We start from the raw sequence: 27,212 nt of genomic DNA on the forward strand, positions 1-27,212 counted from the left end.
ACCAGCCTTACACACTTACTTCCTTTAGGCTTTTTGTTACCTTTTATGCTTCTCAGTGTGTGTGTGTGTGTGTGTGTGTGTGTGTGTGTGTGTGTGTCTGTGTGTCTGTCTGTCTCTCTCCACTTAGAGACACTTCATTTATTTATTTATTTTTTGTTTTTTGAGACAGGGTTTCTGGACTAGCTCTGTAGACCAGACTGGCCTCGAACTCACAGAGATCCACCTGCCTCTGCCTCCCTAGTGCTGGGATTACAGGCGTGCGCCACCACCGCCCGGCAGAGATACTTTTGTTAAGTCACTATAGAGTGCTAGTTTCTTCAGTGTCAGAAAAAAGGACCATACAAAGTTTCTCCTTAAAACATTTTTAAAAGTATATTTTATTTTATTTTTATGTGCATTTATGTTTTTGCCATGGGTGTGAGCTGCCACGTGGGTGCTGGGAATTGAACTCAGGTCCTCTGGAAGAAGAGGCAGCACTCTTAACCCCTGAGCCATCTCTCCAGGCCTCCTTAAAACATTTTTAAAAAAAGATTTATTATGTATACAGAAGAGGGCTTCAGATCTCATTATAGATGGTTGTAAGCCACCATGTGGTTGCTGGGAATTGAACTCAGGACCCTTAGAAGAATAGTGAGTGCTCTTAACCTCTGAGCCATCTCTCCAGCCCCCAGATAAATGTATTTTAACATTGTAAGTGAAACCATACATTATGGTAGTTCATGGGATGGAGCACATAGACTAGCACATGTTAAGCAAGTGTTCCACCACTGAGCTAGCTAAACTGCAGCCCCCAAATTATCCAGAACAATGATTAAGGAGAAATTGCAGGTTAGAATCCTTGAGTTTAGTATAGATGGCCCCTATTATATTGTTTTGTATCCTTAAAAAAAATAACAAAATCTAGACCACTAAATGAAATTTTAGCATTTGCAAAATAAAGACATAGTTGAGGCAGGACATGAGATGTCTTAGCTAGTAAAAACACTTGTGCAAATCTGAAGACTTGAGTACATCCATAGACAGGAAAGGTGGAAGAGGGGAACTGACTCCATAGTTGTCCCCACTCCAAATTGTGTATACAGACATACTTTAACGATTTCAGGAAAGACAGAACGCTTGGTTAGTTTAAGATTAGCTGTGGAGAATTTGTTTTTCTTGCTGATGATGTGATTTGATCCAACTTTCTGAATTATATAGTGTGTTTTTGATGCTTTTGATTGTGGTGAGAGGGTATCAGAGCCTTAGGCTGCCTTCAAACTCAGCTATGTTGCCAAGGATGGACCCAAATATCTGGTCCTCCTGCCTCTACCAAGTGCTGGGTTCACAGTTGCTGGGATGGGACGGAACCTAAGGCTTTGTATTAAGCTCCATTCTAGCCATTTGAGATACTTTACAGCACTCAGGTCATCCTGTGTCCTCTTCTGGCTTCTTGGACACTATACCCAAATGAAAAACCCACACAGGGATATACACTTACAATTTTTTTTTTAAAATGTGTTTTCAAAGTAGACAATAAATGAACTTCATAAGAGATGGCCTCCCTCAGTCCCAGCTTAGACAGCATTTTACTTTGTTTGTTCACCCTGTATTAGTAAAAACCCTGTTGGTGAACACACCAAGTTCCTTTCATCCAACCACTGCCAGACCTTGGAAGAAGATAGCCAGGGCCATTTGCCAGTTGAGTCCTGTTTTCTTGGACTCAGCTTTTTTAGGCAGTGCTGCTTGGCCGGCCAGTCTTGTTCAGAATAACCTTGACCGCTTGTGCCTCTGCTCTGGCCCCTGTGATCCAATCCTGATAGAGCCCTTTTGGGGGAATGCCAGTCAGAGACCCCTCTTGTGGAACCAGGGCTCCCTGGGATGTTGTGTTTGTGTTCATCTGACTGCAGGCAGACCAGCTAGTTCTTGTGCTGGTCCTCTTGTCTGCTTGCTGTTATTTGTCTGTGACATCCTTTTTCATGCATTTGTGTTTGAAATTATGTAGTGTATGATTCTTTACAGATTGCCCCCTTTCCTAGGGGAAATAAAAACAATAAGGTAAGTTTAAAAGGTAGTTCTAAATACTATGTTAGCTGCCATAATGAAAAACTGAATTTGCTGCTCACTTTAGATTTGCAGTGTTGATATATGTTAGATGTAGAGTATTCTTGCTGAGTCATTGGTCAGTGGTGCACCACTCCCATACCCACACCCACATACCCACACCTACACACCCACACACCCACACCCACCCCAGTTTTTCCTCTATTCCTGGCTGCCCCGGAACTCCTGTAGACCAAGCTGACATTGAAGTCAGAACCTCTGGCCTCTGTGCTGCCCCCCTCCTCCCCAAGCTGGTATCAAAGGTGTGTACCATCACGCCTGGCTATTGAAAAGGCCTTTTTTTTTTTTCAGGAGCATCATCATGTTTTCAGTTAAAAGTGATGATCATTTGTCTCAGGCAGAGTACTTCAGATTCCACTGGTCTTATAAAAATTTAAGATTCTTGTATGTTCCTGTAAGTGTCCTGCCTGCCTGTGTTGCCTGGAGGCTAGAAGAGGGTATCAGATCCCCTAGAACTGGAGTTGAGATGGTTGTCAGCCTCCGTGCACATGCTAGGAACTGAACCTGTAAGAACAGCACATGCCTTTAACCTCTGAGTTAACTCTCCAGCTTTATCTTGTAAAAATTTCTCGGCCATCAAATTGAACAGAAATGAGACACAAATTCTTGGGACAGCCTCTTCAGGCTCACTAGCAATTGACAGCTACTTGTTGCTGCTGCCTTAGAACACTTGTAGATCAGGCTTGTTGGAAATTCAGCTCGAATTAAAGATGTGGGCCATACTGAATTATTTTGGCGAATCTCCTTCTATCTGGACAAGTATCTAAGGTTAGAGGCTGGAGAGATGGTTCATTCCTTGCAAGACATTGGATTACAGAACTCAAGTCGGGCATTTCACAACTGCCTTTAATTCCAGCTCCATGGGGACCAGATGCTTCTTGCCTTTACATATACATGCACCTAACCTATCAAATACAAATGTGTTCATAAAATAATGGAAAGCCCAGAGATTTGTCCTACAGTTGAAACCATCTTTTCTAACGAGCCTAACTGTGTACTTGAGCAAAAAACTTTGTTGAATGGCACTTTCTGAAGACTTGATAAAGAGCCAGGTGTGTATGGACGGACTCACCAGTCTCATTATGAGTCTGTCTGGTCATTTGCATTGGGCTTTATTTGAATGAATGATACCAGTAAGTGAAAGTGTTGGGCATGTTATCCAGACCTCCTAAGAGCTGTTGTTCTTAATAGTATGATATTTGTTCCTAATGGACTGTGTATCAAGGCATTAACCCATTTTTCTTCTCCTATGGGAAAAATAAACTTGAAATTATTTTTATAACACAAATTTTCATTTGTTTCTAGAAGACCCTTTTGATGACTTCTTTGGGAACCGAAGGGGTCACCGAGGAAGCAGAAACCGAGGTGCAGGCTCATTTTTCTCTGCCTTCAGTGGATTTCCTCCTTTTGGAGGTGGATTTCCTGCTTTTGATACAGGTATTAAAGCCCTAAAGGATCAATCTGAACCAGGCTTTTAGCTAGCACAGTTTGAAGTTTGTAGGGGGCTGGGCAGGAGGTCTCTGTTTGCTTGGACATTTATTTCCTGTCTTGAGTGTGGGTTTGTAGACTGTCAGGGTTTTGCTATATAGACAGATGTGAAGGTAATGCTTGTAATCCCTATCTCAAAATAAGAAAAGCCATGGCCACCATTGTGGGACTGTAGGGCATATAGTTTTCTCCTGCATTAAGGTGCTCATAAGGTGTGGCTCAAGCTGTGAAGGACATGCTGTGTCCCAAAAGTCTGCATATGTGAAAACAAAGGGCATTATTCCCACCTTTAAAAAAAATTCTAGGGTTGGGGATTTAGCTCAGTGGTAGAGTGCTTGGGCACATGGATGCCATTGTGTTTGTTTGGAGGCCAGAGGAAGAGTGCTCTTGGGGTTGATTTTTCTCCTTCCACATGGGTTCTTGGTATGAAACTAAGGCCATCAGGTTTTAATGGCATGCTTTTATTGGCTGATAAATCATGCATCTGTTTGCCCCTTGTTCTCAGCCTACTGCTCTCGACCCCTTGAGTGTGTCAAACAACTTTTCACAGGGGTCTCCTAAGACCATCAGAAAACACAGATACTTACATTACTATTCATAACTAGCAAAATTACAGTTACCTCTCCTCTTAATTGCTGAGTATATTTCCAGGCCCTCTAAAATTATTTAAAAATTTTTATAGTTCATATTATTCAAAGAATTACTTATTAGTCTAAAACTTTTTCTTTTGAGACAAGGTCTCATTAGCCCAACTGTTCTGGTGATCACTATAGAGCCTTGACCTCAAACCTGTAGTCATCTTCCTGCTTCAGTCCCTTAAGTTTTGGGATTACAGGCATGAACCACAATACCTGGCCAAAAAATTTTGAGTCTTGGGGTACTGGGGATCCAATCTAGAACCTTGTGCAAGCTGACAAGCATTCTGTATCTGAGATAATACCAGCAGCCCTTAGCACAAGGTTTGTGTCCTGTGATCCCATTGCAAGAAAACCAGCTAGGTAGGCTCCTATTTCTGTTGTGCTCTGTCTGTAACATAGAGATACTTCTTACCCCTGCCCCATCTACTGTTTGGTACTAAGTAGACACCCTAGAGTAGGGACAGTCTTTGGCATGTTGGAAATACCAATGAGCTGAAGCAAAGCACTTTGGGGAGGAGAGACCATTGAAAGAAAGTAGCTATAGCTCTACAGAAGTGATTCTGGAGATGGCCATGCTGTTGACAGACATGTGTCTCCCACCTCAAATCTCAGTCTGTAGACTAAGATGGTCTTATGCTTAGGGGGAATCACCTGCCTCTTCATCCCACTTGGTTGGATTAATTTGTGCCATCACACTAGGACCTAGACATTGCTCTTTGAAGCAGCTTTTGGGTGGTGGGGGTGGGTTAAGCCAGGTTGTGGCAGCACACTCAGGAGGCAGTTCAAGGCCAGCCTGGTCTACAAAGTGAGTTCCAGGACAGCCAGGGCTACACAGAGAAGCCCTTTTCTTGAAACAAACAAACAAAAATTTAAATTCCTTGTGTGTGTGTGTGTGTGTGTGTGTGTGTGTGTCACTTGGTGAAGAGCAAGTGGCATGCACGGAGAGTGCAGTCAGTTCTATTATGTGGGAGCAAACCAGGCTTGACAACTGGTACCTTAACCCACTGAGTCATCTCACTGGCCCTCTTGGAAGCGTAATAAGTTTTGAACTTAGCAATTTTTTGCATGAACACTTGAAGTATGCATCCTTTAACTGTATTTTCTGTTTCTCTACAGGATTCACTCCGTTCGGCTCACTAGGGCATGGGGGGATCACTTCCTTCTCTTCAGCATCATTTGGCGGCAGCGGAATGGGCAACTTCAAATCAATATCAACTTCTACTAAGATAGTGAATGGCAAAAAAATCACTACAAAGAGGTATTATCAATGAATTTGTTTACTTTTGAGGTGGTGAACTCACCTAGACCAGGCTGCCTCAGATTCACAGAGAGCCACTTACCCCTGCCCCTTGAATTTCTTGATTCTTCTGCCTTTCATGATGACAGTACTGTGGTTAGTGATTTTCACACCACTATTGGGCTATGGCTTGAAATGCAGGCCCTTGCCCACAGTAGGCAAGCATCCTACGAACTGAGCTATATTTCTAGCCCTTATTTTTTCTACTTAAAAAAAATTTTTTTTAATGTTTTGAGACTTGGTAGACCTGGATGACCTTGAACCCTCTAATCCTGTTCCTGTCTTAGTGATGGGTTATCGTCATGCACATCACATGTAGCTTAGTGTTTGTTCTTGGTCGTGCGAGTCCAGTGGCACAGTGTTTCATGTGCTTGCTCTGTACATCCCTCTGAGCTGAATTTCTAAATCAGCTAAAGCTTTAAAGCCTTTTGCTTTCCATATTTGCTTACTGTTTACTTTGACGAGTGTCATTGTGTGGTCTCTGAGGTGAGCTTCCCTGGCACTGTCAGTGCTGTCACAAAAGGAAAGTGGCAGAGTAGAAGCCTATGGTGGAGTTGGCCCAAGGTGTGCCCTTAACCCCTCTCAGCCCCAGCCTTATTCTTTGTGTCTTGTTAGCAGACAGATTCACAGTGTTTATAGAGTCCAAACTTAGTTTTGACAGGACAGGAATCTTAGAATTCTTAAGCTGAATTTTGAGCTTAATTTTCATGGGCCTGTTCTATAAATACTCATATTTAAGAATATTATAAAAACTTTTTTTTTGTGCTTCTAGGCACTTATGTGCCTAGGGCCAAAAGTGTGCTAGGCAAACCCTGCATTCCAGTTGAACATGGGTTTCTAAATGAATCATTTCTTACAGAATTGTGGAGAATGGCCAAGAAAGAGTAGAAGTTGAGGAAGACGGAGAGTTAAAGTCCTTGACGATAAATGGTAAGGAGCACCTGCTACGCTTGGATAACAAGTAATTCAACGCACGCATTTAACAGAAATGGTAAACCATAACAAGCACCATTTGAGGAATAACAGGAACTTTTTTTTTGAAGATTTCAAACGAACTCGACTTTCTGTATAACTGTACCTAATCTAAAGTATTTATAAAACAGCTCATCGGAGCCCCTATTTGTCATAGACTTTTGAGTTTGTTGTTGGGACCACAAAATAGGACCATTTTTTTTGTCTTTAAAATTGTTGTAATCTCTGTATGCACTTTGCTTTAAACAAAAGAAAACAAAACGTAATCTGAAGTGAGCCCTGTGACTCTTGAGTAGTGCTAGGACAAGACTGTTGTTTAACACCAGCATGGATCTGCTTCCTTCCCATTGTGTTGACATGTGAGTGAGTAGTGTCAGCCTGCTGTGAAGTTAACATTGCCAGATGAACCTTCCACAGAAATATTTCAATTTTATTTTCAGTATTTAGTAATGAAAGCTATTACTGCATCAATGGTAATACATTTCTGGTTTAGTGTAAATTAAGGATGTTTTCTAGTTGTGCATGGATGCTGGCAAATTCGTCAGTTCTGACAATTGTTTAAATATGTAATGTTAAGCTTAGGTTTAAAAAAAGCTGGTAATTTGGGTCTATGTCATTTGCTTAAAAAAAAAAAAAAAAGAAAATAAATGCGAATGTGTTTGGTGCATTCTTTCCTGAGTGGGTCTGCAGCCTTCTTGTGTCTGTGTGATTTTGTGCCTGGGCTTCCAGTGTCACTGCTGTGCTTCCTTCCATCATCATGGTGGATTCTGAGTGGAAGTTACATAGAGATCTGTCTTCAGTCTGTGTGTACAGAGAGTATACGAAGACCTGTGAACAATGACCAACAGTGTGGGGGGGGGCGGGGGTCTCAGATTATATGGAGACCCGTATAAATAATAAGCAACAACTTAGTGATTTGTTGGGGATTGAATCCAGGGCTTGATGCATGCTAGACAGGTAGTTACCACTGGTACCCTCTCATCCGTATATTTTTGAAATCTCCTCTAAACATCTCAGTCCAGTCTTGAACTCTAGATCTCCCTGCCTTCTACAAAGAATTATAGGCATGCTCCATCATGCTTTGCTGTTAAAAATCCTTTTTTTTTTTCTTTTTGCTAGGCAAGCGCTCTACCACTGAGCTAAATTCCCAACCCCTGCTGTTACAAATCTTAGTATAACTGTTTGTGAGGAAAAGGAACTGGTCCAGAAGTTTTCATTGAAAACTTTGTTGCAGTTTTCTAAGACAGACTATCACTTCAGGGCAGTGTGCATGGAACATCATGGTCTGATTAAAGAGCCAACAATGAATTTCTCTGGTTTTTCAGTCTGTAAAAATAACCTTTGGTTACGACAATTCTAGCTAAATGTGATGTTAAACTAAACTTGGCGATTAAGCCCCCGCCCTATCATTGAGGAAGTGAGTAGTGTGTAGATTCTGATTGTTGTAAAAATTTCTCCTGGGACTGTAAGGACTCTGTACTGCCTGGAATAAGGAATAGCCATTTTACAAACTTTCATAGGAGAGAAGAAAACCTTTAAAGTGCATAGCTAAAGTGAATGATCTAAAGATGACAGAGGAGTAAGCACTTGAACATGTCTTAGGAGTGAGCTGGTTGTGACTCCCATGCCTTTGGATAAGGTGGGTATGTAAATGCACTGCAAATTTGAAGACATGGGTGCCTATTGTTTTGCTTCCCAAATTGTGTGTGACCAGAAAGCCCTACTTCATTAACGACATCAAGTAGGTACCTGGAAACAGGATGAGACAGAAGCTGTGGTGTTGCTAAGGATATGGGAATGTAAAGGAGTGAGACAATACTTGGCCTCAGGTTTTTGTTTGTGCATGAGTGAGAACACTTCGATGTTGGAACATGAAGCATTGGAGGTCATGCAGCTGTGCTAGAGCCCAGACCAGGGGTGGAGGAGGAGGTTGTATCTGTTGCTGGCTGTGCAGACACACAACCCACTTGTTAAAACTGGTTCCCAGGGAGCTGAATTCCCAGGGTGGATGCCACTTGATGCCACTTTGGGAAGGTTTGAATTGCTGGGTGGTGGTGGTGGTATTCAAGCAGTGACTTGCTAAGTGAAAAGATCCCTTTGCCACTTTGAAAAGAAGTTCTCTCTTGAGTGGTTCGTCTTAGCGAATCTAACTGAGAGCTTGTGAAGGTATGCTCAGTTTTGTACAGCCATTCTCAGAAGCTGGCTGCCATGTGCTGAGTCCTTGCATACATAGGAGGTGCCTGTGTCTGTAAGTTTCTCTTTCCCCTCACTCATCCTCTTCTGTGTCAGTGAAGAAGTGAAGGCTTATTCCCTATACTTTTTTTTTTTTTTTTTTTAAACGGAAGTTCTGGGATTGGTTCTGGAGCGGAGTCACTGAACATATGTCCATTGAGTGGCTTGCCTTGTGGAAGTTAAGGGCAGTTTTCAATAGCAACGTGTAATCTATCTGGCTGTACAGCAACGTTCTCAGCCTCTATGCCTACATGGCTAAAAGTGGGGGGTACTTGTAGGTGCTCAGGTTTGAGGGACAGTGGGATGGGCTTCTTGGCAACAACTCTAGTTTTTATTTATCATGTATGTATGTGGCCTCTTAAGGAATATCATCTATTCAGAATTCTTTTTTGGGGGCATGTTGATGGTGGAGAGAGGGTCTCATTCTCCTGCCCTGACCCCCCCCCCCCCCAAGTTCTGGGATGATCTACAGGCATGCACTGTTAGCCTCCCCTTGTTGTGGGTCTCACTATGTATGTAGACCATGTACAGCCTGGTCTACATAGATAGTATGGCCTATATAGTTCTGAACTCAGAGATATACCTGTCTGACTCCTAAGTGCTAGGATTAAAAGTGTGCACCATCACTTCTGGCCCTTTGAGATGGTTTCTTTGTGTAGTTCTGGCTTTCCTGGAACTAGCTTTGTAGACCAGTCTGTCCTCAGACTCACGGAGATGTGCTTGTCTCTGCCTCCCAAGAGCTGGAATTAAAGGTAGGCACCACCACCACCACCACCTGGCTCCCAGCCTTTTTTTTTTTTTTTTTTTTTTTTTAAACTTTATTGTTTATAGAGCCCAGAGATTTGTGCATGGTGTACCCAAGTTGCATTTCCCCGCCCTCTTGCCAGAATATTCTTCTGTTACACGTTTTGTGTTTGTAGTTTGGTTTTTCTGCCTTGTTGGGATTTGGAGAGATAAGGTCTTACTGTTGCTTAGGTCAAACTGGAAGTTCTTGTCTAGCCGACTTCAGCTTCCCAAGTGCTGTAATTATAGGCACAAACTCTATACCTGACTTGCTGCTGCTGCTTGGTTGAGTTCAATTGAATTATTTGCATGTACCCTGTGGATGATAGGGCACAGTCCATGGATTGCTCACCCTAGCATATACCAGTACTTGGATTTCTTCCATCTGCCAGCACACATTAAATCATAACCTCAACCTCAGCTTATAGGGGGTTTGACGATACTGTATGAGACCCTGTTTAGGGTTGGGAAGAAGTGCTGGGGAGTGTTGAAACACATTTCTCAAAGCTTTCCGTTAAAAAATTCTTTTTACGTTGGTGTTTGGGTGTGCCTGTTTTCCTGTGTGCAGTGTACACATGTAAAAAGCAATGTGTGTGTGAGTGTCGTCTACATGTGTCTACTTGTGCACCATGTGTATGAGGTGCCTGAGGAGGCCAAAAGAGGCCGTTAGATCCCCTGGAATTGGAGTTATAGTCAGTTGGGAGTGGCTATATGGTGCTGAGAATTGAGTTCTGGTCCTGGAAGAGTGGTCAATGCTCTTAACTGCTGAGATATTTCTCCCTCTCCCATTCTTGATTAAAAAGTTACATATATTACATATAATTGTAAAACTAATGCCATTCATGTCGGTGTACACTTTTAGGTGACAGTGGGTTTAAAATAAAAAAAATAAACTGGGTATTTTGCCTATATGTATGTCTGTGCATATGTATGTTTGTACTATGCATGACTAGTGCTTTTGGAAGCCAGAAGAGGGTGTTCCCCTGAACTGGAGTTACAGGTAGTTTAAAACTTCCATGTGGATGCTGGGAATAGAATCATATCTTCTAGAAGAGCAAATACTCCTAACTGCTGATCCTTCTCCACATCCCAGGACTTGGTTTTATGTGTCTGTGTGAGTGTGCAGATGTAAGTGGAGTTACTCATAGAGGCCAAAAGAAGGCATCCGATTCCTTGGAGCTGCAATATTAAACAGTGTTGACAAAGTTGCTGTGGGTGCTGGTAACCAAATTCAGGTCTTCTAGAAAAATGCAAAATGCCGAGCCATCTCTCCAGCCCACTGACAACATATGTTCTGTTATATAGGCTGGTTTTAGAAAGCATAGTATACAAAAAGTCTCCTTTTCTCCACTTTTGGGGAGATAGATCCTGAAATTTATCCATTGTCTCTGGGAATTTTTAAAATAATAGGACAGTTTTCCCTTTTTTGTTTTGTTTTGTTTTGTTTTGTTTTTTGTTTTTTGTTTGTTTCTCTGTAGCTTTGGAGCCTGTCCTGGACTATCTCTGTAGACCAGACTGGCCTCGAACTCACAGAGATCCACCTGCCTCTGCCTCCCGAGTGCTGGGATTATAGGCGTGTGCCACCACCACCCAGCCAGTTTTTCCCTTTTTGCCCCTGGTAGCCAGGGCAGGAGGTGTATCTTTTTTTTTTTTTTTTTTTTTTTTGACAGTTTTACTATGCAATCTGTATTGATAGTACATCAAGGAATGGAAACGCAGGCTTCCTCTTAATTGACCAAGAATGAACCCAGATTTGAATTCTCCACTTCTGTCTCTGTTTTCTTTCTGTGGTCACTGGCTTGTCTGTAGTCAGCATGTGTGTCTGTATCTGTCCTGTGTCTCCTTACCCTAAAAGGGCTGTGCTCTCTATTTATAGAACACAGGAAACTCGACATTCTTTAGAGACTTTAACAGTTTCACAAGGGAAGAAGTTATATTATTGCTCCTAATGACTCAGAACTAAACTCTAGAAGAGTAGATTCATATTCATACCTCCTTCTCCCCCTTACCCCCCAGGATTTCTCTGTGTAAGACTGGCTGTCTTTGAACTCAGAACCACCTGCCTCTGCCTTCCAAGGCATGTGTCATGACCACCCAACATTATTATTTTGTTTTTTTTTTTAGGGGTGGATTTTTAGCACTGACCCATTGCTCCAGCTCCAAAATCTTTTAAACTAAAGAACTAAGTGCACTTATGAGTCCTGTTTGTTCCCTTTTCACTGATGAGTGTATGGCAGAGGGCAGTGGAGTCTGCCTTGGCTGCTTTGGTGCAGGAAGCTGCCTTGCGTGTGTTCCCCGTAAATCCTGGCTCTGGTCCTAGAGGGTGCTCCAAGAGGCATTTAGGAGTGGCCACAGCTGTGGGGTGTGGGGAGTTGCTAAGCAACACTGTCTTGTAACTGACAACATTTGGTCTCAGTCATGGGAAACAGTTGGTGTTTTTAAGATTCCCATTAAGTCCAGCCCTGCCTGCCTAAGAATGACTTGGTTATGACCACCCTTACCCAGGGTATTTGGTGGGTATGAGCAACCCAGTTTTAGGGGCACAGCATCTTATGGGACAGATAGCTTTTCCATATAGAGGATATCAACTCCACAGGGTTTGTCTTTGTCTACTGTGACTCAGGAGCTTCAGGATGCTTGTGACACACACAGCTCCCAACAGAAGTTGGACACCCCTTGTCATCAGCTGTGGTGCTGCTTTTCATAGTTCTTAACCATACAGTTAGGGTCTCTGTCCTCAATTGGTAGCATAGGCTAGCTTCATACTTGTGGAACTCTTGCCTTAGTATCCTAAATACTGGGATTTCAGGTGTATGCCACCACACTCAGCTCACCAGTTATTTTTATAATCTGTCTATGTCTCTCTTGACTCCAAAGATCCTATTTAGTAAGTAGCCTTTAAGGATTACATCACTGAGAATGTGATTCAGTGGTATGGTACTTGTCTACCCCTGTGTTAGAAATAAATTATGTCCTGTTTGAAATGAATGCTTTGGAGATTCGTTGCCTCCTAGGTCCTCTGATAAAATGCTGTTTCTGCCTACTTGTATTTCCTAACTTTTCTCCATTTGCTTTAACCCAGGTGAGATCATGGCATTCTCCAAGCTGACCCTGCTGACCCTTTGCACATAGTTTTCCCATCCCTCTCCCCCTCACTTATCCCAGGCTGGCCATTCCTCACTCACTTGCTTTTCTCCTTTTTTGGCTGCTGCGTACTTGCTTTTCTGTTCACATGTGTGTCCTCTCGAAGGTGCTCCCCATTCTGTCTGTTCGCTTGAGACCAACAGCACATAGCTCTTGTTCCCCTTATTTGAAACTGTTTACAAGAACAGGGCTGTGTCCCAGTGCCTGACAGGTGTCAGGCACCAACTGTGGGACTTCGTCTTGTGGGCCAGGAGGTGATTGATGCAAATGAAATCTTAGGTTATGGTGGTATTAATGACTAGAGTGAAATAGACTTTTCTCCCATGTACTGGGAAGAAGTCAGGAGTGCACTCACATTCAGTGTGACATCTGAAGTCATGCCACACTCATGTGACAGCTGCCGAGTATTTCTGTCACAGCTTCTGGGTGACCTCAGTGTCTTGGCTCAGGACACTGACAGATCATGGGTTTGTTTTAAAATTTCATTCAATTTGTTCAAAAGCAGATGTTTTCTGGTGTGTTCCCCAAGTGGAAAAGAAGCATGAACTCTCCTAACCAACTTGAGCAATTTGGATATTTCCATAAATTTGACCTGGGATATGGCTCAGTGGTTGACTTGCAGGAGTCCTTGGCTTGGATCTCTCCTGCACACCAAAACAATCCCATTAAAAAAATGAACGCACGCTGGGTTTTAGTGGCATATGCCTTTAATCCCACCACTTGGGAGGTGGATCCCTGTGAGTTCGAGGCCAGACTGGTTACAGAATGAGATTCGGGATAGGCTCTAGAGATGGCTCAGAGGTGAAGAAGAGCATAGGCCTAAAGGACCCAGGTTCAGTTCCCAGCACTCATCTGGTACCCTCACACAGATCTACATGTAAACAAAACACCAATGTACATAAATAATTAAAAAAAGAATGTGCCGGGCGGTGGTGGTGCACGCCTTTAATCCCAGCACTCAGGAGGCAGAGCCAGGTGGATCTCTGAGTTCGAGGCCAGCCTCGTCTACAAAGCGAGTTCCAGGACAGGCGCAAACACAGAGAAACCCTGTCTTGAAAAACCAGTGGTGGTGCATGCCTTTAATTCAGCACTCTGGAGGCAGAAGCAGGTGGATCTCTGAAGCCAGCTAGGGCTACACAGAGAAGCCCTTTAAACAACAAAACAAAAGAATATCAATGGCTGATGTGGTGGTATAACCTTTAATCATAGCAGAGGAAGGTGGATCTAAGTTCAAAGCTAGCCCTCCCCTCAACTCTGAATTTAAAAAAAAAAAAAAAAAAAGAAGCCCTAAGAATTGGCTAGCAGAAATTGTGCCAAAGTTTTAAGATGAATTACTGTTAGTATTTTTTTATTGTATGTGGGTGTTTTGACTGCATTTATTTCTATGCATCATATGCATGCTTGGTGCCCATGGAAGCCAGAAGATGGCAGACTAACTTGGGTCATTCTGAAGAGCAAATAGTGCTCCTAACCTCTGAGCAAATCTAGTCACCTTTTCTGCCAATTTTTCTGTGACTAATATGGATCATACTCAGGCTACAGAGTGCTAAACCAGAACTGTTTCAGAGGTGAATGCCAAAGAGGAGTGATAGTGCAGTAATATGGCTAGTGTGGGAAGCTTGCCAAATGTCATAGGTTTGATGCCACGTATGGGAAGAGGTCCAGTGGCAATTATTAGCACTTGTTAGGCTGTGCTCAGGAAGAAACTGGTGGCTCTGGGTGAGATGGTGAGCTGAGCCTTTAGTTTTTGGTCCCTGTGTGCCCAAGAGTGCTGTGATGGGAGTGGTGCCCTGGTCTGCAGTAGACCACACCTCTGGCATCCAGGCTGATCCTTCCCTGCCTGGTCACATACTATGCAGAATGCTGTGTGCCGGGTCTCAGATGGTTTCCCTGGTTTTGAAAGATTGCCAGGAGGACCTGGCATTTGTTTTAGTTGCAGAAAATGTGTGCTTTGTACCTCCCAGAAAAGTCTTTGTACATCTTCTATTAAATTACACTTGCTTGTATGTGCATGTGCATTCTATCACACACATGGAGGACAGGCGACAGAGGGCATCATGAAGGAGTTGGTGGCTTCCAGGAAACTCAGGTCATTAGGCTTTGTGGCAGGCACCCTTGCTCTGAGCTTTCTTGCTGGCTCTGCTTTTGTGTGTGAGATGAGTGTAATGTAGCAAGCTCTGGGATCCTCACTGACCCACATGTTTCCTCCTGGACATGTTCAAGCTAGCAGTGGGGAGTTCTCTGAGACAGGCTGGTTGTGGGCCTGACTTATCTTCCTTGTATGGCGGTTGACTCTGCTGGTTTCTACCTGAGTGACATCAAGGGCACTTCCCACTGGAACTTGGACTTGAATCTTTTGCAAGTCAAGTTCTCAAGTGACTATTAGGAACTTCTAATCAAAGTATTCTTTGGTTGGTTCCTTGGATTAGGCCTCCCATGCCTGCAGGCCTTCTGAAGTCCTTTACCCACTTTGCTTCCAGGCATATAGCCTGAAAGGATAGTCCATTGACTGGTGTCTATCTGCTGCTGGGATATCTGGGGTGAAGCTGGGGTGCAAAGTGTTGGTTTATGCCAGGATGGAGGAGGAAGGCTCCAAACTGTGCAGGTTTAGACAGATTGCCTGCGTCCCGGCCACCTTGCAGCTGTATGGTCCTATAGATTTTTAGGAACCTGAAAGGTATAACAAAACCTCTTGCTTATCTTGAGATGAGGGGGAGCTTTGTGGTGTTGGAATCATGTCTCTCCCTAGGGTTCTGATGGGTCCTGTCAAGGCACTGTGGATTGTTGTATAAGCGAACTCCCTTGGACCTATGTTTTCTTGTCAGTGTGGGTTTTACTTGATACTCAGACTCTGCCATCATGGGATTATTACCCTCATTTGAGTCTGGTCTGTTAAATTGTGATGTTAGACTTTTGTATAATTCATATCTGATAAGGGAACAGCAGAGCTGTCAGTTGAGGACTGCTCCTGAGTCTTTAAATGTGAATGCTGTCTAACCTCTGACACTCTGCAGGCTCTGCCTGCTTTGCTGTTACAGCCACAGCACACTACACTTACTAGGCTCCTAGCTAGCACGTGGGTCCCTGGAAGAGCTGAACACAGCAAGCATAGCGTAGGCTGGGACCACACCTTCCTCATGCCTAAGAAGCAAGCGTTGAGGACATCTGCTTTTAGAGTTAATTATAGTGGGTCTCAACCTTCCTGATGCTGTGTGTGACCCTTTGATACAGTTCCTCATGTTGTTATTTCATTGCTACTTCACGACCATAATTTTGCTCTGTTATGAATTGTAACTATCTGGTATGCAGGGTATCTGATATGTAACCTCTGTGAAAGAGTCATTTGATCGCCAAGGGATCGTGAGCCACTGGTTGAGAATTGCTGGTTTATGGTGCTGTTTCTTTGATGGGACTTTGTTTCCCTTTGCTCTCATGGACATTATGAAGTTCACCCTTGTTTACAGGATTTCATTCTTTTAATTTTTTTGGGTCCTGGGTTTGGAATCCGTGATATCATATTGCTAAGTTAGTGCTCTTCCCCAGAGAGAGCTACTGCTGCCGGTCCTTGCTCTCCATTTCAAGATTTGGTCTTCTCCCAGCCACTGGCACAGCCTGAGGGCCCTGTGGGTGAGCTCTGAGCCTACCCTCGGTACTATGGTGCAGCTCTACCTGGTACTCCAAGCCTGATTGGGTGTTGAGGGATAAATCAAGGGGGGTGGTAGTGCCACATGTGATTTTACTTTCAGAAGGAAGCCCACCAACAGCATGGCCGGGGCACACAGCCACTCATTGACCCTGCCTCTGCAGTGGACCATTCTGTCTCTGCAGGCTGCATGTGAGGGTGCTGAGTAGGACAGAGAATTAAGTCCTTTCTGTGATAGGTGCTGTTCAGGATAAAGCTTTACTTCCGGTTCTGTGACATCTCCCTGGCTACTCTATGATGAGCCAGCAGTGGGTGGTGGGCATGCGTGTGTGGGTGGTACCTGTCCAGCTCTGCTAGAGTCTGCCATGAAGGCTGTGGTTGGGAAGAATCAACCAAGTAATTGGGTGTGCTTTGTGCCAGGATATGAAGATGGCAAGATGGTTCTCACTCAGCTGCCTGCCAATTTCTCAAAGCTTGTAAGGCATCTCCACATTAAGGGATAAGGATGAATGGTGTTTGAGCCTAGGTGCTTGCCATCATTTTGAAGGTGGTGGTGTAATGGTTTTCTGCACCTTTGTGGGTTCCCACCATAACAGGACAGAGAAGTCATCAAAACTGTAATATAACATCCCATGTGAAAAGCAGTTTAGTTCCCATGGGCTGTTATCAGATTGGCTGTGGTTTTGGGCCCATAGAGCACTTGTCCTAAACTTGCGCTTGTAGGCAACCATGAAGACAAAGACCAGAGGGTTCAAGAGAGGAGGTTCTGAAGCAAGACAGGAACACACCATGGGGCAGAGTGTGAAAGTCACAGCATGGTACTTGAGAGAAATTGGTGCACTGTTACGGCCTTTGCTGTTGGGACTCCGCTGTTGGAGCTTGCCAGCACAGAGTAGCCAGTCCACAGGGCCATCTGTGTTGGGGCTCAGGTCAGCGGCCTAGCCTAGCTTCTTCCACATAGGAGTCAGGCTTAGTAATGTCCCAGACACCAGTGGTCCAGCTGTGTCTGCTCTGGTCCAGACTGCCGTAGAGGCAGCAGTTGCTAAGTGACTACGCTTCAGGGTTTGTCACGGCAGCAGGCTGCGAGGAGTGCTTGGACAAATACATGGGAATGAGCCCTCCTAGGAAGTAGCTAGTGGGAATGTTGGAGGAGAGAATGACCTATGTCTGGTTATTTCCCACCTTTATATCCATCCCAGGTACTTCAGTTTCTGGGACCCTGTGGCCCATAGTCCCATGCCCTCCCGTGCTGGGCCAGGGGATTTCTTAGTGGGGATTTTCAAGAAAGCTCTGAGAGCTGGAGAGCATTCGAAGCAGGAAGGTGGCAATCATGAGAGGGGGTGCTGGTGGCTTCCATCGGCCACCAAGTATTTCCTTTCCAGCACTGGGCCCTCAAGCACAGAGAAACCACATGTGCTTGATTCCGGAGCTACTGATTACTAGTTGCCTGTCATAAAAATGAGGCTCAGGTTCTAGAAGGGTTGTGAGGCACAGTGTACAGTGTTTTTGTTCAGCTTTCTGTTAGTTCTCGTTCTCTCTCTCTCTCTCTCTCTCTCTCTCTCTCTCTCTCTCTCTCTCTTTTTCGAGACAAGGTTTTTTTTCTGTAGCCTTGCGCCTTTCCTTGAATTCGCTTTGTAGACCAGGCTAGCCTCGAACTTACAGAGATGCACCTGCCTCTGCCTCCCGAGTGCTGGGATTAAAAGCATGCGCCACCACCGTGCAGCTGTCTTTGTTTTTTTCCTCTAAGCTTAGTTCTTTTTAAAATACTTCATGTTTATTTCTGTCTGTGTGTGTGGGTGTGGGTGTGGGTGTCTGTCTGTCTGTCTGTGCGCATGTGCACAAGTGGAAATCAGAGGACAACTTGAGAATTGGTTCTCTCCAACATGAGCGTCCTGTGGATAAAGTCCAGGTTCTCAGCCTCAACTTGGCAGCAAAACACCTTTACTCTCTGAGCCATCTTGCCCTTTGCAGGGCCCGAGACAACAAACAGCCAGTTTTCTCTGCATGGTTAGTTGTTGTATCCCCAGGCTGGGGAAGGTAGGGGTTGGAAGCGCAGAGAGCCTGCAGTGAGAAGGAAGCATGCCACCCTCCTAGCAATTGGCTTCCTGCTATTGATGTCCTAGCCAAGCTCTGAAAGCCAGAGTGTGGGGAACTTGCCCAACAGGGGTAGTGAGCTTGTAAGGCTGCTCCACTGAGGGCCACTGCCTGTAAAAGTCTGTTGGGGGAACTTTGCTTATTTTGTTGGGGGTTGTACCTTGTGGGGTGTGTCTAGGTGGAGCTTGCAGATCCAGCAGGACTGTTGGGAAAGGGTGCTTCTGAAGCAGAATGTGGGGAGCATCCTGTCTCCTCTTGTAGCTGGATGGGAGCCTGGTAAGACCTGGCTCTGGGCGGACCCAAGGACACCCATCTTGGCACTGAGGTAAGTGAGAAGAACAAGAGGCTGCTGTCCTGAGGCTCTGCCTGATGTCCCACCCCCCATAAAAGGTTTGTAGGGGGTGGTTATCACGTGAAAAAGAGGTTTCCTTCACGAGTTACAGTCAACATGCTCGCCCTTCTTTCTCCTTCCTGTTATTCTTTCTTCCCTCTCCATTAGTAAATATGGGGTGTTGCTATATATACCTCAGACTATGTATTCTGGATTGGCCTCAAGTGCGCTGTCATTCTGCCTCAGCTTCCCCTGTTGGGATTATGGGCATGCACAACCATGCCTGTCTCTTGTCCCCTCCCTCCCTCAATTCTCCCCTCCCTCCACTTATTTTTTGAGACAAGGTTTCTTTCTGTAGCCTAGGCTATCCTGAATCTCTCTCTGTAGACCGGGCTGGCCTCGAACTCATAGAGATCCACCTGGTTCTGCCTCCCAAGTACTGGGATTAAAGGCCTGTGCCACCACTGCTGGCTCTTGTTTAGTTTTTAAACATTGCATGGAATGACTTCACAGGTGTTCTCTGCTCAGGAGAGAATAGTTTGACCTGGAGTCTCTCTGGGCTTCCTTCATGTGTTCCTCTGGGCCCTAAGGGCAGTGTTGAGTGCTCAGTTTCTCCATAGTGCTGGGGTGACTAGTCAGCTGTGGGGCACCCCAGGGATAATTGGCACTACCCCTAAAGGGACTGGTAAGCATTCACATTGTCCTCCTGCAAGCCATCATTTATGTCAAATTCTGAACCCTGTCACCATGTGCCTGCCACTATGGGCTGAGTGGTCAGGAAATGTGTTGTTTGTTGACCATGATGTGTTGTATGTTCATTTCAGAAACCCCATGGTGTGCTAGCCTCTGTTGCTCCCCAAATTATGCCTTTCCCTCAGCACAGTCTTTGAAAATAATTCTTCTTCATGGTGCCTTAACATGGGGTGCGTGGTAATTTTCCTTCCAGATGGTCCCCAGATCTCAGGTTTTGGTCTCATTCAGACATGTTTCCGATCTGCAGATCAGTCGTCTATGGACTCACAAGATTGCCCATGCTGCATTTTGCCCTCACCTGAGTGCAGAAAGTGTATGGCTCAGCAGGATTTTCAAGCCCTGGGACAGGACATCCCCGGACATGTAGTGAATGATGGATGTGAATGATGGGGTCGAGACTGGCACCTCTGGACAGGCTGTTGTTGTTGCTGGCTTACCTTTGTGTGTGGTTGGTTAAATGGATGCAAAATGGGTGCGTAAGGCCTCTTCACTGGATGCCAGTAACTAGCCTTGTTGAAGATTGTTAGCTCAGTGCTCTGAACTTTTTCTTCTTTCTGGCTTTTTGAGATGAGGTTTTTCTATGTAATAGTCCTGGCTGTCCTGGAACTTGCTTTGTAGACCAGGCTGGCCTTGAACTCACAGAGATCTACCTGCCTCTGCCTCCTGAGTGCTAGGATTATAGGCGTATACCACCACCACCACCACCACCACCACCACCACCAGGCATGCATTTGGGGGGGGGGCTTAATGAACCTTGTGGCTGTAGTCCCAGGTGTGATACTTGACCTCAGTTTTAAGATTCCTCAGAAATGTATTCCATTCTGTGCAGAGCTGCCATCTCCATACAGTGGGAAGATGGGCAGCTTCTCTGTTACCTATCAGGCCTGACTTCTCCACAGGTCTGGTTCCAGCAGAGCCTGGGTTCATGGGAGGTGTCGAAATGAGAACTGGTCTAAAATACTTTCCAGTTTTCTCTGAGCTAGTGCCCCCCAGTGTTGAGAATGGATGTGCCTGTCTGGGGTTCCTACAAAGGAAGGAGGCTCCTGCAGGTCTCCTGCTGAGTTGAAACCCAGACTTGGGGGGTAGTAACAGGGCAGCTGCTCAGGAGGTGAGCAAAGGTTCACTCCCCTCCTGGAGAATGGAGGGTTGGAGAACTACTGCCTTCAGCTTTATGGCTGGTACAAATTAGAATGCTGCTGTTATTCAGCGTTCCAGGGAATTGAAGTCAGTCCTTAATTGTTGCTTTCTTGTTTTATTTTCAGCATCCACCTAGTGTGTAAAACCTTCAGAACCTTTTTCTGTTTCTCCAAAGATAACAGTCTTCCGAGTGATGATGGGCGAGTGTTGAGGGGGGTGTGATGAGCTCTGCTACAGACCTGACTGGGAGCTTTCCAGGAGATTGCCTGGGGCCTAGCTCTACCCTGCAGGCATGGTGGGCAGAGTGAGTGCCTTGGGCTTCTGCAGTCCTCCTAAACCACTTCGTGCTTGTGCAGAGGTGATGCCTCCTTGGTGCTGGCCTGTGGACATGCCTGGGCTGGGGCTGGTGCCTTTTTGCAGGGCTGCGTTATTGGGTTGGCAAGAACCATCTTTAGCAGGATCTGCCAGGCCTTGTGCCTTGATTATATACTCAGAATTTGGATGATGGCATTGCAGCAGAGACAAGACCGTTTGTTTCTCTGGGATTGCTTTATAAACCCCTCTAGGAAGAGGAGGTTATAAATGTTGCAAGTGTTCAGACCCAGCAGTGCAGTGGAAGGCATGGACAGTACCTACTTTTATAGAAATATGGCGGCTCTAGAGATGGAGCCATCTTTTGGGAAAGAAGGTGGTTGAAGCCTTCTGCTCCCAAGGGCGGGTTGCAGCTCACAGCTCTCCCTGGTGTGCTGTGCTTTCAGGTGTGCCTGATGAGAACGTCCTTGCAGAAGAATGCCAGCGGAGAGGCCAACACACACCAGTTCTGGCCTCTGGCCCGGCCCCAGCATCAGTTCGGGCCCTCTCCCCGACCCGGCCCCCGGCCCCAGCTCCAGCTCCAGCCCAGACTCCGGCCCCTTCTGTCAGCACCCGCCCACAGAAGCCACCCAAGCCTGCCCCGACGGTCAAACTTGTGTCTAAAAGCAACCGGGAAGATGAAGAGCAGGACAGGCAGCGGGTTTCTGGCAACTTGGATGCCCCCGTGACCTCAGCAGGTGTGCAGAAGGGAGCTGGTGTGGAGCACCCCCAAAGTGGTTTGCCCCCAGACCCAGGACAGCGAGAACAGAAGTCAGTCCTGTGTTGCTGCATTCTGACCTAAGCAGGCATGGGGAGCTGGGGGAAGGTGCCAGGCCTACCAAATATGGGCAGAGGAGACCCCTGCACCCAGCTCACCTCCCACAGCTTCTCTGTGTACAGCCTAGCTGTGTGGTTCAAAGCCCCATGATTAAAACAGGGGTCCCAGTATTCTGATGTGTATGGAGTATGTTGTCTGTGTCAAGTTGACTGTTGAGGAATGGCGAGGTGCTGCTTCTGTCCCTAAGGGCTCCTTTTTATAGTTTTGGTACTAGATCTTGAGGTCTGTCACTTGACCTTACTTGCCCCAAGGCCACTCACACACTTCCAGTAGCTTCACTTTCCAGACAAAAAGCCACAGTCAGGTTCCCACCAGAGTTTTCTCAGGTAAGCTACAGTGAAATTGGAGGCCTGGCTCCTTCCTCCCTCAGTGCTCATGATGGGATCGTCCACTGTCCAGCTCCTGTACATCTTCAGGAGTATTTCCTAAAGAACATTCTGGGTGGTCAGCATGTACACATAGAATTTTCCCAGTCAGGCCCAAGCCCTGTATCAGTGTAGTTTTATTGCCCAGAAGTGAGACAAGTTTGTGCCCATGGTCAAACAGGCCAAACTATGGAGGAGATGTGGCTTGTTGGTCTGTGTCTGATTGTATTGCAAAGTGCTCGAAGTAGGACACAGAGGGCAAAGGTCAGTTCTGTTGCTTCCCAGAACTTTGTATTAAAGTCAAGCCTCCAAGCCCCTTGTGCTTCTCCTCATGGGAGAATGAAGCAGAGAGCTCTCTAGGGTTCTGTGAACAAAAGAACACTAAGTCCCCCGTGGGTGAGGCATTGCTGGAACTGGGCAGCCAGTGTAGAGCACATACCTTGCTATGAGGAGATGCCAGCAAAAACAGATGGGTGACTGGGACATGAGCTTTGGGCAGCTGAGTGGCAGAAGGTTTGCCTGACTGCACTGGAAAGCCTTCTTGTGCCTCAGTGACTATGGCCACCTCCCACGATGTCTTGTTCACTGCCCGTGCTCCCAAGAGGACTGGGAAGGGTGGTGAGAGGTAGAGAACAGCAGGCGTGGAGTTTGGCTCCTCCCCATCCCCTTCACGTTCAGTTGTGAAGACATCCTAAGGGTGGCCTGTCAGGGGCCGCGCCATTAATCTCCTGGTTTTTAGAAGGCATACAGGGACAGGCCTGCCTGCAGAACTTGTTTACAGGTGCGCAGGCCTCCCACAGCAGGATCTGGACAGGAAGTGTGACTGCAGCAGATGGCCATTCTCTTGGCCCTGGGCCACGCCTGTTAAGCAAAAGGTGATCAGCCAAGGCCGAAGAATCTGGAGACAGTAGAGTTGAGTAGTAACAACAGCAAGTCACTCCCCCTTGTTGCTTTTACAGTGCTGACCAGACCATGTGTGTGCGTGTGTGCGTGTGTGCGTGTGTGCGTGTGTGCGCGTGTGTGTGTGTGTGTGTGTGTGTGTGTGTGTGTGTGTGTGTTGAAGGGAGGGAGGTGAACTAGTGAGCTTGTGGATTCCTGTAGAAATTCCTGGCCTGAGAAGCTGGAAAAGCTGTGAATGAGGTGGTCTCCCTGTGTATTTCCGAGTCTGGAGTAAGGAGCATCTACCCACATGGCGCTGAGTATAGCCAGTGCTTCCTCTGCTCTGTCCCTTTGCTTACCGTGTTTTTAAGGAACCATGCTTTCATATAGACAAGCTTGTGAGCAACCTTCCACGTAACCTCTATAGAAAAGTTTGTGAGCAACCCTTCACGTAACCTCTATAGAAAAGTTTGTGAGCAAGGCTTCTCGTAACTTCTATAGATAGACAAGCTTGTGAGCAACCTTTCACGTACCTTCTATAGAAAAGCATGTGAGCAACCTTTCACTTACCTTCTATAGAAAAGCATGTCAGCAACCTTTCACGTACCTTCTCACTCAGAAATGATGACTCATTTTGAAGTGGGGTTCTCCAAATGCCACCTGAGCTATATGAGAGCTTAACAACAAAGCGAAAACAAAACCCATTGGGAGGGACATTAGAAACCTAGCTACGATACAAAAGTGGTTTCTGGTTTCTACATCGACAAAGCTGTAATCTCTGGGCAGCATAGCTTGCTCTGTACTGCAAGCCACTGTCCTCCAAGCAACACAGAAGCCTTTGCAGAGTCTGATGCTCTGCTATTGGGATCAGGGGACCAAGAACAGACCTTCCCTTTTAAAGTTCTGAGAGCCATGTTGAAGATCTAAGATGGTCTGGGCCAGGCTTCCTGCACTTCTTGACCCAGTGCAGACTTCAGTGGTTTTGCTGTTACTGGTTTTAACTGGATTTACAAGTCTTGGGCAAATTTTCCTAAAGACCATCCCAGTTGCAGCCAAAGAGCTCTAGATGCAGCCTGGCCAGTTGGCACTGGGAAGGGGATTTCCTAGATGAAAATAGTTTTCACTAAGGTGTCTTCATAGACAAAGACTTATTGCGCATTTCAAGCCACCTGGGGGGCCAGTGTCAGGTACCCAGGAGCTTCATGGATTGTGTGTGTGTGTGTGTGTGTGTGTGTGTGTGTGTGTGTATGTGTGTGTGTTGGAACTGTCAACCGCCCGCATGCTAGGTAAGCTCTGTATCGATGAGCCTTGGGTCTAGTATGTGTTGGCTTTTTCTTTTTTCTTTGTGGGCTGTTCTGTGACCTTTAGAAGTTTGTACTGCTGCACTTCTTGGAGAAGGAACTAGTGGCATTTTTCATTTGTGTAGTCCACACACAACATGGGTCTACGAACTGTGAAGAACAATACATGGCTATTAACAACAAATTATTCAACATTAGGAAAATCATGAATGAAGGAATAAACCTTTCTTTACTTCTTCCTGCTGAACTTGACCCTGCCCAGTAGCTCTGTGGAGTGTGGACCTCTTCACAGAGCACGGCTTGCAGTTTGCAGAGATAGAGCCTACATCTAACCCTGCTGCTGCCTTGCCTCTTGTGCGCCCTGTCCCTCAAACTAATTCATGTGTTAAGATTTTGGTGGATCTTCATGGGAATGTTGAGGTGTCTGTTGACATGTTCTAGAAGCTGGGGTTCTGAGTTCTCTTTTGTGGCTCCTGTTCAACATGAGGCCCATATCCCACCTACTTCCTTGTGGCCAGGATCTGAGGACTTCTGCAGGCCTAAAGGCAGAGCCCTTTGTTTCTGGCTCATTGGCAGATTCCAAAGGTTGAGCCTCTGTCTATCTACTGTGGACTTGGTTGGTAAGGTTGTACTTAAGAGCTTTAATGAGAGGAAAATGAGAGAGACTTTGTTTTCAAGGAAGAAAAATGATCTGCCATTGCAGAAGGGAACTGTGGAGATTCTCTGATTGACCTGGCTGTGTAGGTGACAGGGTTGTACATTCTGCAGGTAGGGCCTTGGCAGGGTCTCAGGACTGAGATGGAGCCTGTTCCACAGAGCTGGTTCTGTGCCTGGGCTGCTGGGTCAATGCAGGATGCTTGCTGTGAATAGAACACTTCCTGTGTGGTGGTGCCATTCTGTGAGTAAACGGAAGGTCTTCAGCATGCTATCCAAACAGGATTTGGTGTTTTCATTTTTGATGTGGACACCATGAATGGCTGTTCTGTTGCTCTCTTTGTACATGGGGAAGTGTCTAGTGAGTGACCCGCCTCGTGGGGAAGCAGTTGTTGGTGTGCAGTGTTTCACAAGCCATGTTTCCTTAGGGCTCAAGGAAGGTGGCAAGAGGAAGAAGCAGAAGCAGAAAGAGGACTCGAAGAAGAAGAAGTCGACCAAAGGGAACCACTAGGCTGGACTTGGCGGCAGCCGCAGCAGCCGCTCTCGTGTGTGGTGCACACGCACATGGCAGCGGCATCCTCTCGGTGCCGCCCAGGGCCACTTCGCTTAGCAGGATTATGGACGTGTGCCCATGGATCGGTAGGATCAGGGGTGTTGGAGATGGAGGTGACAATCCCGGGTGGCCTGTATAGTAGAAGCCTTTGACACAGCTCAGCCTTGTAACTTTGCTTTTACCCAACACTCAATCTGTAGCCTTTTCCTCTTGTTGTAAGGATCTGCCTTGTTCTTCTTAGCAGTCCAAGCCCTGCTCCAAGCACTGAAGCATTTATAGCTGTAGGAGTCCAGTAGGGTTCAGTAGGGAGCTGGGTATGTGTTCATGACAGACTGTCTCCTGGTGGTGGTACAGTGTGCAGTTTTAGTACAGCGGAACTTACAGGTAATGTAAGCTGCGCCTTGAGCCATGGGTGTTAGAGTGCTTCGGATTCAATACTCTGGCAACAAGAGGCCATCATGAGCCACTTCAGATGTAGAGTCTTTCCTTATATTTATTGTTCAATTTTTAATCTTTTCCAGATGTCAGAATTGACACCAAATATAGTTTAGTTTTTGGGAAATCTCATCTTTTCTTCTTGGAGAAATGTTTGTCCTTTAGTCAAAAGGTTTTGCCTATCAATACCATTTCGAGCCTTCTTAGGTCAGTGCCACTGGCTACTCACACACACACAGGGCACACACAGTTATATGCAGAACAATCAGCTGTCAAGCAAGAAGCTTGACCTTAGTTCTTCTTCCTATTGCAAATACTGGCCCCTTCACAAGCATCACCCTGTCAAATCCATGCCATGCTACCACCTAACCTGCCCTTTGCACTGAGCACCGAGTAGTTCTGATGCCGCCTCCCTTCTGGGCTGCACATGCCTCTTGGGGATGTGTTCCTTCCTCTTGGCCACAGGGATCTGTTACTCGAACTTTGTCTCCTTGGAAGGGAGGGCATTATAAAAAGTGTTGGTGGGCTTGTTGAGATGCCAGCAGTTGGGTCCAGCATTGTAGAAAGGGGAGGGGGGTTGTGATTTATGGGCACTGCCATAGCTAGGAGCCTGGGACAGGGTCACCTTAGGTTTGAGGGCCCAACCATGAAGTGTTTGCTGTGTTTGCTTGGTTTTGATGGGAGGTGGTGTGGGCAGTTACCATGGAGTGTGGATTGGTATTAATGTGTGTTGTGGAAATATGATCCACAAGGCATAATGTATATTAGTGCTACCGACGTAAATAAAATGTGAACGTCACTGAGTTCAGCTCTCTTGTGGTCATTCCTTGCCTGTAAGTTAAACTGTTACTATGAAGAATAAAAGCAGGTCTTGTATTTTTTTTAATACAGTTTTATATATTTATTTATTTTGTGTGTGTGCTTGTGTGTATGTGCAAGGGTGTGCTATGGTCCATGTGTGTAGGTCAGATGACAGCTTGTGGGAGTTGGTACCCTCCTCCCATGTGTGTTCTGGGGGCCTGATGTAGGCGGTCACACTTGGTGGCAAATACTTGTATCCACACCATCTATCTCACCAGCTCCTCCATTTTTTTTTTTTTTTTTTTGAATGCCGTTTATTGAAGGAGGGAGGAGGTCTTAAATACAGGCTTACAATCCCAGCTCCTCCATTTTTGATTATGAAGATAGTGACATTTTTGGGGCAAGTGTTGGTGTCCCTTACAA

General features: G+C 45.8%; 1 protein-coding gene across 5 annotated transcripts in view; it reads left to right on the forward strand.

Annotated features, from left to right (window-relative positions):
• The window catches only part of Dnajb6 (DnaJ heat shock protein family (Hsp40) member B6), a 57,723-nt gene extending 30,935 nt beyond the window's left edge, over nt 1-26,788 (forward strand). For 2 of the 5 annotated variants that reach the window (XM_036181514.1, XM_036181513.1), the window contains 4 exons: nt 3,406-3,537; nt 5,343-5,484; nt 6,383-6,453; nt 21,371-21,780. In XM_036181514.1, the coding sequence (XP_036037407.1) occupies nt 3,406-3,537; nt 5,343-5,484; nt 6,383-6,453; nt 21,371-21,765 (740 nt within the window). In that variant the 3' untranslated portion in view covers nt 21,766-21,780. Of the gene's footprint in view, nt 1-3,405; nt 3,538-5,342; nt 5,485-6,382; nt 7,166-21,370; nt 21,781-25,428 lie in introns of those variants that run through there. The other 3 variants (XM_036181515.1, XM_036181516.1, XM_036181518.1) reach the window with 3 other exon arrangements.
• Nucleotides 26,789-27,212: the final 424 nt, after the last annotated feature.

This window comes from Onychomys torridus, chromosome 3 (genome assembly GCF_903995425.1).
Source record: "Onychomys torridus chromosome 3, mOncTor1.1, whole genome shotgun sequence".
In the NCBI taxonomy this organism is placed as follows: Eukaryota; Metazoa; Chordata; class Mammalia; order Rodentia; family Cricetidae; genus Onychomys; species Onychomys torridus.